Source organism: Aplidium turbinatum, chromosome 8 (genome assembly GCF_918807975.1).
Source record: "Aplidium turbinatum chromosome 8, kaAplTurb1.1, whole genome shotgun sequence".
Taxonomy (NCBI): domain Eukaryota; kingdom Metazoa; phylum Chordata; class Ascidiacea; order Aplousobranchia; family Polyclinidae; genus Aplidium; species Aplidium turbinatum.
The window spans coordinates 4,538,321-4,555,072 of record NC_137479.1 but is presented as its reverse complement, the minus strand read 5'-3'; the positions used below and the strand labels follow the sequence as shown (position 1 = coordinate 4,555,072).

The 16,752-nt window shown below is 35.3% G+C and overlaps 1 protein-coding gene and 1 non-coding gene across 2 annotated transcripts; both read right to left on the bottom strand.

Moving 5' to 3' along the window:
* Positions 1-436: 436 nt before the first annotated feature.
* LOC145776483 (U6 spliceosomal RNA) lies at positions 437-542 on the bottom strand. Its single transcript, XR_014290269.1, has one exon. It is a non-coding gene; the product is annotated as a U6 spliceosomal RNA (small nuclear RNA).
* A 2,382-nt stretch (positions 543-2,924) lies between these two features.
* Positions 2,925-16,453, bottom strand: LOC145775460 (atrial natriuretic peptide receptor 1-like). Its single transcript, XM_082586757.1, has 11 exons — positions 16,349-16,453; positions 13,723-13,868; positions 12,747-12,943; positions 12,344-12,499; positions 10,508-10,691; positions 9,757-9,928; positions 8,868-9,029; positions 8,051-8,181; positions 6,815-6,960; positions 4,917-5,011; positions 2,925-3,551 (listed from the first exon to the last, which is right to left on the bottom strand). The coding sequence occupies exons 1-11, from the start codon at positions 16,385-16,387 to the stop codon at positions 2,925-2,927; spliced, it is 2,055 nt and encodes a 684-aa protein (XP_082442883.1). The 5' UTR covers positions 16,388-16,453.
* Between the last annotated feature and the right edge of the window lie 299 nt (positions 16,454-16,752).

Sequence of the window (16,752 nt, the reverse complement as noted above, 5' to 3'; positions counted from 1 at the left end):
TTTCTTGAGGAGTTAATGAGCACGAAGGCAAAAAATACTTTCCGGGAAGCATATTTTCGCTTTGCATACGATTCCACCGACCGACCAATCAGATTATAGTTTTAGGTGGGGGTTGCTTAAAGTTATTCCAATGCGATGTCCAGCCACACTATCCCAGTGGTTGATTAAAACGTTTCTTTTCGAATTTCGAAATTGTCTGTGAGCATAGGGTTGCTTATTTTAAGTTTGCAAATGTCATGTAAACACTAGTGTGCGTTTCACCCTTATTGTGTTTCATGAGCAGTATTTCCTGTATGCAAGTTTTTGTTGGCAAAATAGGTCGGTGTGCCAACTCAATTTATAATAAATTGGCAAAATATTATATACAGATTTAAAGACTTTTTCTGATTGTATTATGAAATAAGTTAGCTTAGTACTGCAAAACGTTTTTTTTTTAAGAAATATGGAACGTTTCACGATTTTGCGTGTCACCCTTGCGCGGGGCCATGCTAATCTTCTCTGTATCGTTCCAATTTTAGTATATGTTCTGCCGAAGCAAGTACTGCAAAATATTGTTAATCAACAATTCTTGCCATGCTGATAAGCACCGTAAGTGAGAGTTGTCAATAATAAAATAAAGACGGTTTTATTGACTCTCACAAAAAGGATGAAAAACCAACTCATTGCTTTTTTAGAGGGAAGACTGTTCATGAATTACGATATAATTACGATTTTTTGGTGATTTCCACAAGCGTTTGTTTCATGGTACCTGGTTTCTTTTTCCCTGTTATTGGAGCCTATTTTTCGCTGATATGTTTGCAGGTCACTATTGTTGCCTGTATTGCGATGTGTCAAACATTTCCTTTTTCACTGAAAGTCTGAAACTGTTAATTGCAAGATATCTTTTGCGAAGTAAAGTAACAACACCACTCTTGCTTGGCGATGAATATTCTGATGAAACCGCTCGCCTCGCTATAAGTGCACAAAACAAGTGGCCTCGTTTATTAGGCATTGTTAAAAAAGTCAAAAGTGTTGTAAAAGGAGCTTGGCCTGGCAGTAGCGTTGTTCGATTAATTTTGTTGCTGCGGTATTCGAACATAAGTATGAACAACATGTAACGCTGGATACTGGGTACAAAATGCGTTCTTTTCTGGCATAAGAGTCAACCTACCTATCATTTTATTAGTGCGGCCCGCCACAGCTCTCCTTAGTGCCAAAGTGGCCCGCATGCAAAAAAGGTTGGTGACCCCTGTTCTAATGCATAACTTAATTCCTTCAAACTCTATGACATCACTATGCCGGTTTTGATAAATCTCCTTCATTACCTCAGACTGTCACGTGATGTTTTGACGACTTTTTATCACATGCCTTCAATGAGTGATTTTCCAAGAAACCATTCACTGAAATCTCTGCAATTGGGCACTCATGATACCCCAATGAAAAAATTCAATCATCAAATTTTTAAAATTAAAGTTTTCTGGTTTGCAGCAATAGAAACGATTTTGTGCAACTTGAACAATGCGACAAGATATTATCACATTTGGATAAGAGCTCTAACTGTCTTCTTGTCTAAACAATATCAGAAAAAATTGTTGTTGTAAAGAACAAAGCTGTTTTGAAGGCAAACACGTCTTTGAAAATATTACTTTTATATCGCAAAATTGTTTGAGCAGCGTGGTGCAAACCGGTGAACATTTTTGTATGCCAAATTTCTCCTGGCATAATCGGCAAACATTTGCAATAAACATAAGCGTGCCGTGGAGGTGCAGGTCAATTTCAATAAAACTTTGTGATTACACCATTACACAGACCTACGTTGATGTTCGGTCATTGTCGCAAGCATAGACTTTCGAATTCAGTTGCAAGTTAACATTGGAGATCGTTGAAAGAAACTTAGTAAAATGCAATGTTTAATAAAAAAAGAGTGCCAAAAATATCAGATGAAAACAGAGAGCAGTGGTAGTCACTGTGATCATCATCTTCGTCATCATCATGCATTTGGGTGTACAGGACCATTACTATAGTTTTCCAAAAATCTTTGCCTCTCTTCAAAGTTTCCATTTCTGCACTTCTTTGTCCCCGTCTAATGAGTGGAGAAAGGTTCACGCTTGTCGATATATTTTCTTAATGGCATAGTTTGGTTCCCAATGAACAATATTAGAAATTTTTTGTTGACTTATCAAGCAAAGATCTAATTGCAATCGTTGCTTTCTGAACTTACCGATAAAGGATGTAAATATATTTCCCCACCAGGAAGGTCGTTAAAAACTGTATTTATACATAAAACCTACCGCTTATAATTAACTATAAATCCTTAATTGTGTTTGTGGTGATGAATCACATCTTTTGCGGCTTGTGAACAAAAATCCAAGGACTGTGTCATTACTCTAGGCCAGGGTTCTTAAACTTTTGTTTTGTCGGCACCACCTTGAAATTACCTACCAGTTCTCGCGCTCCCTCCTAGGATTGGCTGAAAAGTAATAGTCGCTTACAGTTGGAAATTTTTGTTGAAACCTGGTAAAACAACTTTGCTTCTTACGTCGTATTATAACAAACCTTGATAATTCAGCATCCCCGTACTGCCTAGGCACAGGTCTCGTACCGCAGGTTATGAACCCCTGCTCTAGGCCTATATGACATTGTAATCTGTAATTGCTTCAAGTCAATGTCTACTTTCTTGAAATAAACATGATGCAAAAACACAATCACGCAATGATTGCAACGTTCGATTACGTTAATAAAACGTTGTACGACTGTGTAATCAAAGCCAGCATATAAAAACAAAACTGTTTTGCTGAGTGTCTTTTTTGTAAAAATAACTCGTAACAAAAATATCGAGGAGAAATACGTGACCAGATATTTTTCTCTGCGCAATTGATTGAGATACACCTTGAACACCATTTCATTTCCACTGATGCACATGCTATACCGTGTTCAGGAAGCTATCATGTGGCTTCATGACAAAGTACATTGTCAAAAGCTAAAGAAAGCCCGCTGTCGTGTTCACTGAATTTACCGATTTTTCCACATACATCCATTTTGGAGTAGCGCCTTTGCTCTGTACGGTCACCAGAGAAGCAGACTCCCTCTTCCTTCAAACTCTTGTTACAATTTCCATCTGCGTTTTCGCTTTCTTTCGATAAGTCCAAGTTTTCTAAACTTGTAAGAGTAGAGGAACGGCTCATGTCTTGTTCTTGGAGAATTTCTGATGGAAACCCTGGAGTTGTGACGACACCATTCCTTCGTCTTTTCTTGCCCAACGATGGTTTATATTTGGAATTGTTAGAATAGTTACTTAACCTTCGTTCGTAAAGCGAAGATGTAGTTGCGCGTCTTTTAGCGAAGATTTCATTGTCATAATTGAAAATGGTATTTTCCATTCTATTCGGCATGCCTTCTCCAAATAACTCAGTTCCTGATTCATTGTTGATCATGGGAAGTGGAGACACTGCATCACACTCTTCATCGTAACACCCCGTTATGCTCAGTCGTGGTTGAAAACTAATGCTTATTCTAGGAAAGGAGTTTCCATATTCTCCAGTAAGCCACCATGTATCCCATTCTCCGATTCCCTGGTAACAAACCAACACAGTTGTTCAGGATTGTTAGACTATGGTTCGATAAGAAAATGAAAATACATGGCTGGATAGAATTAAACAATACAATGGATCAAACATGGCTGAATAAAAGAAAGTTAAGGGCGCACGTTAAGATCTGCACTCCATTCAGCGGCATCTAATGAATGGAATAATACCCGGCAACAAGATTTCAACAATCGAAAACTTCACGCTGTCAATCTCGGTGACCGGGCCTGCGTCAGTGGTTCAAAGCCTCTACAAGTATGCGTAACTGCCAGGATGAAGCTCTCAAAGAAGCTTTCCAAATCTGAAAATAAAAATTCAATCAATCAAGTTGTGAGAAACATGTGAAGCTTCATTGAGTGAACGGAAAAGAAAGAAAGTTTGTTAAGTAAAGTGAACATAAAATAAAATTGCATAGGATGTATGGCTACCTGGAGGTATGATACCTACCTACTGCAGAAGCTAACTGCTCTAGGCTGCTGCTGAGCTGAGTCGGAGTCTGCCTCGCTTTCTGACCTAGCCTTGTTCTGAAACGATCCCTAGTCCATATCTAGAAAGCTAAAACCTCAATTGCTAAGGCAACAGGGATCAGTTGTCAGTACATGTTAAACAGAAAATATATTTCGCACTTACTGGTGCATCTTCAGTTCTGATAAAGGGCAGTTAAAACGTACAAGAAATGTTTTAACTGCCTTTTACAACTAAAGATGCACTATCAAGTGCAAAATCTTTTTTCTGTATAACATCTACTGACAACTGATCCCTGTTGCTTTAGCAATTAAGGTTTTAGCTACCTACTGCAGATATCATGTATAGTTTATACAAAGCTTTACTAACATTATTTTAGTTTTTGGTTCGTTTATTGTATATTGTAATAAAAAATGTTTTGGTTGACTTGTTTATAATATGTCGGCTGCGTAGCCGAGTGGTGAGAACGTCTGCGCGACGTTCGAAAGGACGTGGGCTCGACCCCGCTCCAGAGCACGTGCTGTGTCTCGGGAAAGACACTTAATGGCAAGCCAAACTAAGGGGAGCAGCTGACTCGAAGACTATGATGTCACTTCACTGCTTCCTGTCGTCTGTTGTATCGCATCTGTGATCGCAGTGTACTGTATGTTATCGCAATGAGTGCAAATAAAAACACGATTATTATTATTATACTCGTATAACATATTAAAAGATAAATTGTGAAGACGTCCTTATGTGCATTCTAGGTAAACTAAGTGATATAATTCATTGCTAAGTAATGATTCTCAGGTGGGCCTAGGCGTTATAAATAGAGCTCAGATTAAGTAGGCCTACATGTTGATAAAATGACAGTACAATAGCTACGGCTGAATAATATTGCATTTTTACTTTTAAAACTACACTTTGTCGCCTTTTCTTCACCATGAAAGAAGGAAATTCATCCAACATCTCTTTTGTTTGTGGGGATAGATGGATTTTCAACTCTGTGGAAAACGACGTTTAGAAAAACATATTGTTGAAAGCAAATTTATTTTTCTGTAGAGCTTTGGCGGAGAGTTTGTCTTCTTGAACCATAAACATATAAAACCATGTAACTTGATCAGATTTAACATAACTAAGTTTACTACAGCATTTAGAGCAAAAAAAAAACTACATTGAAACAAATTTTGAACGTTTTTGACATCACATAATGTCCTCTTCAGGAATAACGCACTGTAATTTCATCTATATCCAAACAAAATATATTGGTTAAATCTTAAATTTATCAACAGGAAAAAAAACTGCACAGTGTGCTTCTGACTAGCTCAACACTCAACATTATTTTTCAACAATGCGCTAAAAAATTAACTTGGAAACTTTGATATCTTTTGCATTTGACTGAGCGCGTTATGGAGTTGAGCAAAGAAGTCTGACAAATCTATATTAAATGAGAATACCACGTAAGATATTGTGTGTCTAATGTTTTAAATTATTATTATTACCGTAGAGTGGGGCTATTATGAACCTAGGGGCTATTGTGAATACATATTAGGAAAAAGTTTGTTTTTGGAATTTTGCAAATTCTGTTACATTATTTAAAAACTTTTGGAGGTTATCTGCATGTATATGACTCTTGAATATAGAAAGTTATAAAGTATAACTTTTGGAAGCTTTATTTAGTCTTTTGCACTGCCAAGAAATCGCTTTTAGAAAAGACTTGTTAAACTAAAGCCGTTTACTTTGGTGTCTGCGCAAGGTAAGTTTTGCTTTTAAGATGAAAACTACCTTTTCAGTTAGTGACACAATATGTTACGATTACATTGTTATCTTTTACATTTAGTGTGATAGTTTCATAAAAAAAAATTGCATAAATTTGTGAAGAACATAAGTTGTAGGATTTTAAGGAGCTATTGTGAACAGTGTTCATAATAGTCCCATACTTTGTTTTTAAAGATATGCCCACGGCAGTTCAAGCCCATTTGACAACATTTATAAAAATCCATAGGTCAATGCCATGTTTTCGGATGTTTCATCACGGTTCGAGAATACAAAAGAACAAAAAGTTACTCCACTGAAGACCTTCACAGTGCCGCGAAACAAATAAGGGGATGTCTTTGAAAAAGGCTAGCGAGAAATATGAATTTCCTCTTGGGAACTTCTCAAACCGTGTAGGTGGAAAGGCAAAGGATATTCGAAAGCAGGACTCCCCACTGTATTTACGCCAGAACGAGAGCTTGTGATGGCAAAGCACCTGCTTTGCCTTGCGGAATGGGGATTCCTTTTCGACATTCTTGATGTCAGAATGTTTGCCGAGCAAATTCTCTGCGAAGAAGGAAGGAAAGTTCGTGGTTCAAGGAAAATTTGCCAAGTAATGACTGAGCGAAGCTCTTCTTAGAGATGCAAAAGGAAACAATTGTGTGCCGAAAAAATTGAGCCCCGAAGGTCAATTTCAAGCTCATTAAGAACAAATTTCTAAATGTTGTCGCCCGTACATCGATTACATATTCAACATAGCCCCAACTGCGCTGCTATGTTGAACTAAAACAGTAATTCAATGTGTGTTCATATTAACCCCGTGGTTGGGGCTATTATGAACACCAAAACAAATGGCGGAAAGGTTATGAAATAAAGCATTCAGTAGATTCAAATTTAGACCTCTTTTTTAATGAATCTCAGCCCATAAAATAAGAAAAAAATCGTATTAAAAAAACGTAAAATGATGATTTTAGTCAAAGTTTTCCCAAAAAAGTGTTCAAAATAGCCCCATCTTACGGTACTTGAATGTTTGCGAACTCTACAATAGCTACCTTTTCCGCTTTGTTCCATTCTTGCGGCTGTGTTCACTGTGTCTCCAAACAGACAATATCTTGGCATCTTCAACCCAACAACTCCTGCCACTACTGGTCCAGTGTGAATCCCTACTCGTAGTTTCAATGAAACATCTGGAAGATGTCTAAAGACAGAAATAATAATTAGAGAAAAGTTAGAATAAAATAAAATTGTCTTTACACATGTATTCATACTTCACACAAAATTAAAAACAAGTAACCTGATATTCAAACATAAACTCCTGAAATTGGAGTTGTGTGACTTAAATATATAGAAGTCCTCTGGCTGTTTCATAACAGTACAGATCTAGTATAAATTAGGTTAACATATTATAATATAGTAATGTTACTTCAGGTTTAAGTAAAACCTTCAAAAACGAAAATGTATAAAATTGTCTCTGCATCGCCCGATGCCTATGAAATGTCATGTTTGTTTACATAACTGTAAAGTTTTGAATTAGAGTTCAAATTTTTTAAGTTATTTAAGTTTAAGTTTTTGTGTGACTTCTTTAAATAATAAATTGTTGCAAATGTTCTTTTAAGTAAAAGTATGATTTAAATTCAACCATTGATATCTTGTGATAACAAACCAATCCCTTTTTGAGAATGCTGCACAATTCAAAACTTTAGCAAAATAATAAATATCAAAATCCAGTATTTGAACAACGATTAATCTTTTTATGAATTTGTTATTTCGTGCAACCTCGCTACACTTACATGTATTTCTAAATTAACAGAAAAAACTGGCAAGAAAACGGTGGCGTTAACAAATGTTCAGGGTGACTCAAAACTTTTACTGGCCTGTTTTGCTGTTGATATTTTGCCTCTGCATCAGGCCGTTTATTTGGCATTATGCATTAGGCGGCATAATCCAACAACGCTTCAACAATCGGAAACTTCACTCTGCCAATCTCGGTAATCGGCCCTGCGTCAAGAGCCTCTAAAAGTATGCGAAACTACCAGGAATAACCTATCAAGGCTTTGTTAGTCCGAGGATAAAGATTCAAAACCAACAACCATTTACAGTAGCTCTCTCTGAAATATATTATGTAAAGTAGATGTATGGGTATAATTGGCGACCGGTCGCCACACTTGAAGGGGAATAAAGCAAAAAGGAAATGAAGAAAAAAAGAAAAGAAAAAGATGTATAGGTACAAACCAATATTTGCTATTATTTTCACTATGTTGTATGATATTTTTAGGTAAGATATTTACTTGATAACAAACTCATTGGAAACACTGTCGCGGAGACGGATGGCCATTCTAGCGATTTCCCTCGCGTGGTTGTTTCCGTTTCTGATGGGAAGTCCGGATACAACCATGTAAGCATCTCCTATCGTCTCAACCTGGTCAAGATTGCAAAAAAACTTTCCTGTTTGCAAGCGATAAATATTTTTGAGACAAATTCATAAAAACATTGGTTCCACCAGTTTGTCCACTAAAATCAAAGAATAAAAACTTTTGACTTGAAACTATAAATTATGCTAAATCTAAAAGAATTGCTGAACCTCAAAAAATCTCATCATCTATTGAACAAACAAACACGAAATATTTAAACGGGGTCTAATTTGAAAACCTAAGCACAAACTTTTACCCAGATAAAAACAAACTGAGTTTGCCGCTCTATTTCTTTTCTTACATAACTTATGCTATACTTTGAATAACCACAAATTAGATGTGATTAAATTGAAGATAGCATAGTTCTCGAAACGTTTGTTTGCTGAACATGACTTTAGTATTTACATTTTGAGTTTTTTATATTTTCTTATTAGATGTGATCTTTTTGTCAATGGCACAGTAATCCTACTAGGTGTAGGCCTAATAATAAAAAAAACAAAAAAAAAACAACTTTCAAGTGATTGTAATGAGTAAAACTACACTTTTCTATCCGAATAGACTAATTTTCTCTCTTGAGCGATACAGGAATAATTTCTGGCTCAAATATGTGAAATTTTCAGTTAGCGGCTTTGCTAGTGGTTTTATTGTTGTTGCAGTCTCATTACAAAAACATTTGTTAAAGCATAGTAGTCACCTTATAAACGTCAAACCCATCAATGATTTGATCGAACATAGTGTAAAGATCATTGAGCATTTGTACAACCTCCAATGGTTTGCTCTTGTGACAAATTGCCGAGAATCCAACGATATCACTGAAGTAGACAGTCACTTTGCTGTACGACTCTGGCATGACTTCCTGTTTAAATTAACAAACTAAATATAACTACTGAGCAATTAACCGGTACAATAATCTAGTGCAGTGTTTCTTAACCTTTTGCCTTGTCGGCACCACCTTGAAATTACCAACCAGTTCTCGCACCTCTCCAAGGATTGGCTGAAAAGTAATAGTCGCCTACAGTTCGAAATTTTTGTTGAAACCTGGTAAAACAACTTTGCTTCTTACGTCATATTATAACAAACCTTGATAATTCAGCATCGCTTAGGCACAGGTCTCGCACCCCTTAGTGGTGCGTGCACCCCTGGCTAAGAACCCCCGGTCTAATAGTAGGAATGCTCGCTTTTGCGTCGGTATGTGTATCTTTGACCCCCATTGGATCATACCAAACACTTTTTAAAAAATGGTACTTTAAACTTTATTTCTGTTTTTGCAATGATACTCCACATTCAGCAAAAGCGTGGGTTTGAGTTTTCCCCGATGTCGTTTGCAGCCCCTAAACACTCTGCTTTCCGTGTCGAGGGATAAGCCCGTTACCCCATGGGTTGAGCTAATTGCGTTCCGACAATAAGGAGGACTCCTTCAAAAACCCGGCAATTGATTGCAATTAAAGAGAGCTGAACGTTAAAGCCTGAGAAGAAGCCCAAATTGCTTAAAAAATAAACATCATCATTTATTTAATTTCAAGCGTTTTCTTTCAGTAAACTGTTGTCTTGCTTTTTAAGTGCTGATGTGAAAAGTGACTCACTTTGTTTAATTTTAAAGTGTCAGCAACACTTTTTGGAAGCATTTGATAAAGTAAAATGTCCGATTTTTCTTTTTCTTCTTTGTATTGTTGAGTCTTTTCTTCAACTTTCTCTTCCAAATTATCTGAGTATTTCTGCAAACGCCGCAGCAAACTGTCCATCAGATTCTCGTTTCTAAAATTAGTTTAAATTCACAACATTGAACAAAGTGTCATCAACATCATTAGGTATTTAAATGTTAGGTTAAACAAAAGTAATTAAACAAATGACAAAACTGACAACAGAATTATTTTGTTCATCCAATTAAAGTCTGTTAGTCATCTAGTAATTATGGTATTGCATAATTGCTTCTTTAAAAAGTTTGTATTATGTGTATAAATTGTTGTTAAAAAATATTTCAAAATTACTCTTGTGAAATGTAAAATATTATTGATAAATATTTTTATCAGTGTGAAGAAGTACAGTGCTGTACTCATGCTATCTTCTTATAAGAAATTACAGCTTCTTCAAAGTAAATGAAGTTACTTCAGTTTATGGGACTTGCTGGCGGAATACGAATCTTTCTGACGTTACCATGATGGAGAAGTAACGTATAAAATACTGATATTGGCAAGTTGAAAACATTGTGTATGCGGTCAGAACACAATGCAAACGTGTGGGACGCTTTGGGAAATCAATCAAAATTGGCTCAGACGCCACAGTTGGACTTGTAGCAAGGGCAAAGGCTTGCAAACGCAAGTTATCATGTGGTACCTTTGCAGAGTGAGTGCTAGCTTCATAACTTCATCAAAATTAATTCTATTTTTTTCTTTTTCTTCCCAACATTTCTTTAACGTTTTTCTCCACACTTCATGGATGATGACGTCATCGTCATCTTCCAAGGTTGGACGAAAGATGTCATCAGATGACTTGGGCGACATCACGCGATCGATAATTTCTAAACAAAAAAAATGCGTTTCCAGTTTTAATTCTTAATCTGCTTTGGTACTGCTATTTTGCATTCATCAAATGCTGGCATTTGCACAACAATCTAACCTCTTAGTGTAATTTATTAAGTTAAGAATCGATTTCGCTATAGTAATAGCATCTTCAGCTAGCACATGTAAAAAAGAAAACTTGAAAAATACTTAAAACGAACAAATAAAGCAAACTCCGATATAATCAACATGCATAAAATTATATTTTAAATAGATGGTTACATAATATTAAAATCAAAACCTGCAAGCCTAAATCTGAAACTGGTGTTCTGCCACGATTTTCAACTATGTACTGGTTACAAAATTCAAGAAATACATGAACATATATCATCCATCTAGTAAATTACAACAGTTCAACAAGACGAATACAAAAAAAACCGCAATTTAGTTTCAGTCCATTGCCATAAGTTTACATCGATATAACGTCAAAAAAGAATAAGTGTGAATGGGCATAGTTGAAGAATCTACACCACAGTCCACAGGGTTTGCAGGTTGCTGATAACATGGGATTTAAGTGGTTGGTCGAATCAATTTCTGTATATTAATGGTGGCTTTGATTTTATGTAGCCATTTATCTTCGAAAAAGATGTCGTCTCCTGCAGTCAATACACATATTCAGAATCTTATTCTGTTTTAAGCTGCAGCAATGCTTCAGTCTTTTTATTCATCAGAATTTTAATCAAAATCAACGATAAACCTGGAAGGTAAACTATGACACAAAGATTTATTTAAATTCAACGGCAATTTTTGAATAATATTATAAGTGCTAAATATAATCGGTAATCTCCGTCTATGAGTTTTACCAGGCCTATAAAAATCTCTTCAGCATTATAACACACTTAGCAATAATTATAAGTATTCAACCACGTCAGGAGTTGCTAATAAGTTTGCAGTTCTCTGTTTTCAACCAATTATTTTTTTACATTTGTGTCAGCAATATTTTCAAAGTATTTTTATTTCCAATAGTGAAATGATCTTAAGCTCATTTTCTGGATTTTACTGCAGCCTTTAAAAAAAATATTTGTGGGTTAAACGGAAACTGGATCACGTTGTGGCTCAACAAAGGGGGTTAGATAAAACAATTTCTAATGTAAAATTTACTATTGTTTTATGTTATGAAGTAGATTGAAAAATCAAGGGTATCTTTATGGCAAGAATTTAACACATCCAATTGACAAAATTTTATGGGATCTGCTACTTCACGCAAGGATACAAAAACAACCTCTTTTTTTCTTGAATTTAATCAACCACACACAAAAAGCACAACTGTGTTTGTACCTGGTCTGAACTTTTCGAACATTAATTTCTATTGACAGTAAGCCTACATCTCTATAGCAGCCTATAGGCTATTATTTCTTTTCGTCCAGAAACTGTACTTACTTTTAAAAGCTCGAGTTTCATTTTTTAAACGACTTCAAAATTTTTATTTTTTTGTTCGAAAACATTTAGAAAATTTGAACCCAGTTTATTTCCGTGTGGTGGAAAGCGTGGGCTTGGTTTTGTTGACCAAAGGCTGTAGCAACCTGTTTGTCTGAGTTCAACTGTTGCTTAATAAACCTACTTTCACTTTACAGTAAAAGGATCGTAAAATAACGCACTTTGAGTATTTTACCTTCATATGAAAGTGAATCTTCTTTCCTGTAGAAAACACCTTTTTGATACAATATTTCCTGAGCAATTATCGCAAAGCTATAAACATCTCCCTTCTTGGTGCCCTCTTGCGGCGGAATAATTGCTTGCAGTAATTCGGGCGCTGTCCATAACTTTTCTAAGAAAAATTCAACCAAAATTTCAATATGGTTTCAATTTGTTTTTTTCAGTTTTATTTCTATTGAAACTAATACCATTTAAGATGCGTTTCAATCGCGATAAAAATCACATTACATCTCAATGATATACCTGCGTGTCCTTTTGTGTTCGAGATTTCATGCAAAACTTAGAATGAATATCTATATTATCTATCTATCAAAAACTATTACATCTATCAATATGACGAAATAATTAATTTGACCCACTGTGATACATTCCATATTTTGTTGTTATTGACTTTTTGCTGCCTTTCAATCTTTGCCCGATCGTTCCAAAGTCTGTGATTTTAACGACAAATCTACTGTCGATTAAGCAATTGGAAGGCTTTAAATTGCCGTGAGAAGACAAGCTGCTTCTATGGAGATACTGCATTCCACGAATGATGTCGAAAATAAGAGAATTCCTTAAAAATAAGTGTGTTTGTAAGCAAAGCAGTGTAAACTGTTTAAGATTATGTGTCAAATCCATTCATAGTTTTAGTGCAATGCTTAGCACAGCAGTAAACATTTTAAACAGCTATGGATGCAAACACAAACTTTCAACAAAGGCTTGTTCCCTACATCATTACATAGTTTATCTTTTCCAAGTGTTTGTAATGATTGAGTTGTATAATCCAACACCAGGTGTTCTACTTTATTTTATTGACAGTGCATTTACGAGTTTAATTGATAAACGTTTACACCGTTAACAATGTTCAAACATAGGTGTATTAGTTTATAGTAAACACAGACGTGAAATCAAATTTGGTTTAAGCACAAAAATTACACGTGTTTTTGATATGAACGCAATTCAATTCGTTTTGTACAATTTGTTACAAAGATTGTTTTTGAAACGCTTTAGGATTGACTCTATGTCGGCATCGTTACGATTACATAAGGATTGTAGCCCATTTTATGACAAACTCACAATTGCCTAATTTAAGGCATACAAATATTTTTTGTAACTACAATGTAACAAAAATAGCAATTACTGTACTACACTTAAAAGATATTTAATATGATCTAACAGTTCAAGTGAATAAAACACAAATTAATCTACGTTTCAAATTAAAGAAACAATTATAAATTTTTTTATAAAATAAACAAGTTGTGGCTATGAAAATTTTGTACATGGAATTGTTGTTGCTATTTTTTATACGCTTGTGAGGCAGGTCTATGTTGTCATAAGCAGCACATAACTTACTTAAACACGTCATCCCAATCTAGGTGACCGTTGAGCAGATCTTGCAGAGAGCCACGAGAACAATATTCGGTTAGAACTGTAACGCATCCACCTGAGTAGTTTGCTCCATAAAATTGGCAAAGATGTTCGTGGTTCAACATAAAAATCTAAAAAATGGCAAAGTTAGCAGTTTGCTTAGTTAGAAAGTTAATGCCGATAAACGTTTGTACAGATTAAGAACTATACGTTTATCATATGGCGTTAATACAGTATATAACCTAATATAAAGATTGTACGGCAAGGAGGAACATACTGCAGACCAGTGTTGATAGGAGTGCAATTTTTGACTCCACTCCGACTCCTAACTCCGACTCCACTCCTACTCTATGAAAGCAACTCCATTTCAATCCACTCTAAAAACATATTATAGTTTCAGACCTCAGACCCCGAATCTACCCTACCCCAAAATCAAACTATGAGTAAACGTGACAGAATATCAACTAATGCGCATAACTTGAAATAGCTCAGGGGTACAAAAATCTTTGTCAACTTTAGTAGCATTTAATCGTGGCGCATGCTTATTGCTTATAAGCATTGCCACGAGGTCGAAAATTGTGTGGACAGTTTTTTTTTTCTTCTACAAACTATACTACAAACAGAAATAGAACTATATTTGACTAGTTCAGTTCAGTTCAGTTGTTTTTATTTCTGACCATCATATCAAAACAATACACGTCAACATAGCAAAGGTCGAGAAAAGGGTAGAAGCGACAAAACGCGAACGTTAAAACGTGCTTGAGACCGAAGTAAGTTATTGATTTGAAAGAAATTTTGGCACGGTCGCAACACCTTCAGAAAAATTTAAGATATAAAGGGAAAATAACTAAAATAACTAAAATGCAAAATTGCTGAGTCAAACTCCGAATCCACTTCACTCTGAATATTTTGTGACAAATGAAACTCCGAGTCCACTCCATTTTCTGAAAATCGCACAAACTCCGGCTCCACTCCATGCTCAACTCTATTGCAGATCACACCATCAGCAACTGCGCCATCTATCAAGCGCAAAATGGTGTGCACGAACTGGATGACCAATCAATTCAATGGCTGCTCGACACCTGCCCAAACATCTAGCACGAGTTGCCACCACCGCTCAAGGGTGTTAACAAGCGGAGCTTCTTGACCTTTGGATTGGCAAAGGAAACATAGTGTTTTAGTGATAACCTCCTTCAAGCTTTGGTGCCTTTTGTTTAACCAGTGATGTAGTTAGTAATTTATTAAATAGGAAAAACAAAGTCAGGCTGGTGGCATATCGGTCTATATCCTCTTGGCCAACATGGGTCTCATACATGAGTTTGTTGATCAACAAATTACTCATTTATAAACAAACTTAAACGGCAAGCTATAAATAGACTGTTTCTATCTTGGTGGGCTCCGACAGGTATATGACGTTAAATGACATTCTGTCGACTAAATGTTAATCACTTGTTTTGATTGCGACTTCTTGCTGTTTTAGAACAAACGTCGAGCTTTGTTAAGTCTGCTGCTTGTTCCATTCATTAATTGGATGGAGCAATTGGTCAAAGAATTTATAGAAACTTTCATTGCTTTATATTGTATGCGTTGGTTGTTTTTGCAAGTAATTATATTTGTTGCCCTTTCCCAAACAAGTTACATTAAGCTGACCAGACTCAGCCAGGACGGAACAGTCTGTAGGTCACATAGTTTGTTGTTTACTACATTCGTCGGTTAGCGGCTTTTCCCAGATATGTATTCTATGTAGTTGAATGAGTAATAACCCTATATGTTGTAGCCTTGTAGGCCCGGAATTATTCAAAATATTTATTTGGGCGTAAATAGCTTTGTAGTTTGTGCAGCTCTTTTTTCTAATGTAGAGTAAAAGCACCAACTCCTATGATCCTTTCTTTTTTCATGGTTACTATTTATTGTTATTATTATTATGTTTATTAAATAGTATCATTTATTTTGATTAGGTGAAGATATTGTTTGAATAAAATATTTTTGAAAATCCCATTATACAGTGCAAACTGTTAAATTTGATAATAATCGAGATTTTTTTTACTTTTCAAATAATGCATTAATTAGTCTTATTTAGCAATGCAACTGGTGATGGTAAATGCTTATGATTTTGAGCATTAGAAACAGATGCAAAAAATTGGAACCAAAAAATTTTTCCGAAGCAAATAAAGAAAAGAAGCAAAAGAATTGAATTGGACAACGAGCAACATGCAACTGAATGAAACAGATTAGTATCGATGCAATATGGTGGCGTTTTGATGGTTTTCTCTCTATTTTTGGTGCATATTCAAGCTTCATTTGCTGTGAGAATATGACATGATGTTACATCAATTTCAGTTACTACGCACTGAAAACCTTACCAGCCTGTTTCACATTAGAATGATCAGAAGGAACTTGTTCAAATAGAATATTAAAAATATGATATTAAAAATACTATTAATACTAAAAAAACTGCTCAATGTCAAGCAAAAAAGCCAAGCAGAGCAAATTTCATCAAATATTATTGAAAATAATATATATTTATGTAAAATATATTTGAAATTTGATGATATGATATTATGGATATTATGATTCCACAACGAACAATTTTATTATGAGCCTCTCTTACCTCACCCAAATCGCCCAAGCGTGGCCGATCGATAGACATTCTGCGAGATTGTAGCCTTTTCACTGCAACGAACCTGCCTTTGTAAAAACCTGTTTCAGTGTAATGGTGCTTGAGTTTTTGAGTTTCTTTGTTGCTTTCCAGAATGCCTGCACTTGCACCAGACATCTAGTAATTGAAGTCAATGTTTGTAGTGAAGGTGAATTTAATTAAAGCTCACTGGCAAAATACGTGTCTATCACTCCCAGTTCTTGCTGCAATCGACTGCCGAAAAACATGTAATTTTGCTTGATTGTTATATCGATGACGTATTTAAATTTAAGTGATGTCAATGAATATGTTATACGAAAAAAATAAAATAAAAGCAATTTTCACTAAAAATGATAAGAAAAGTAATAAAATACTGA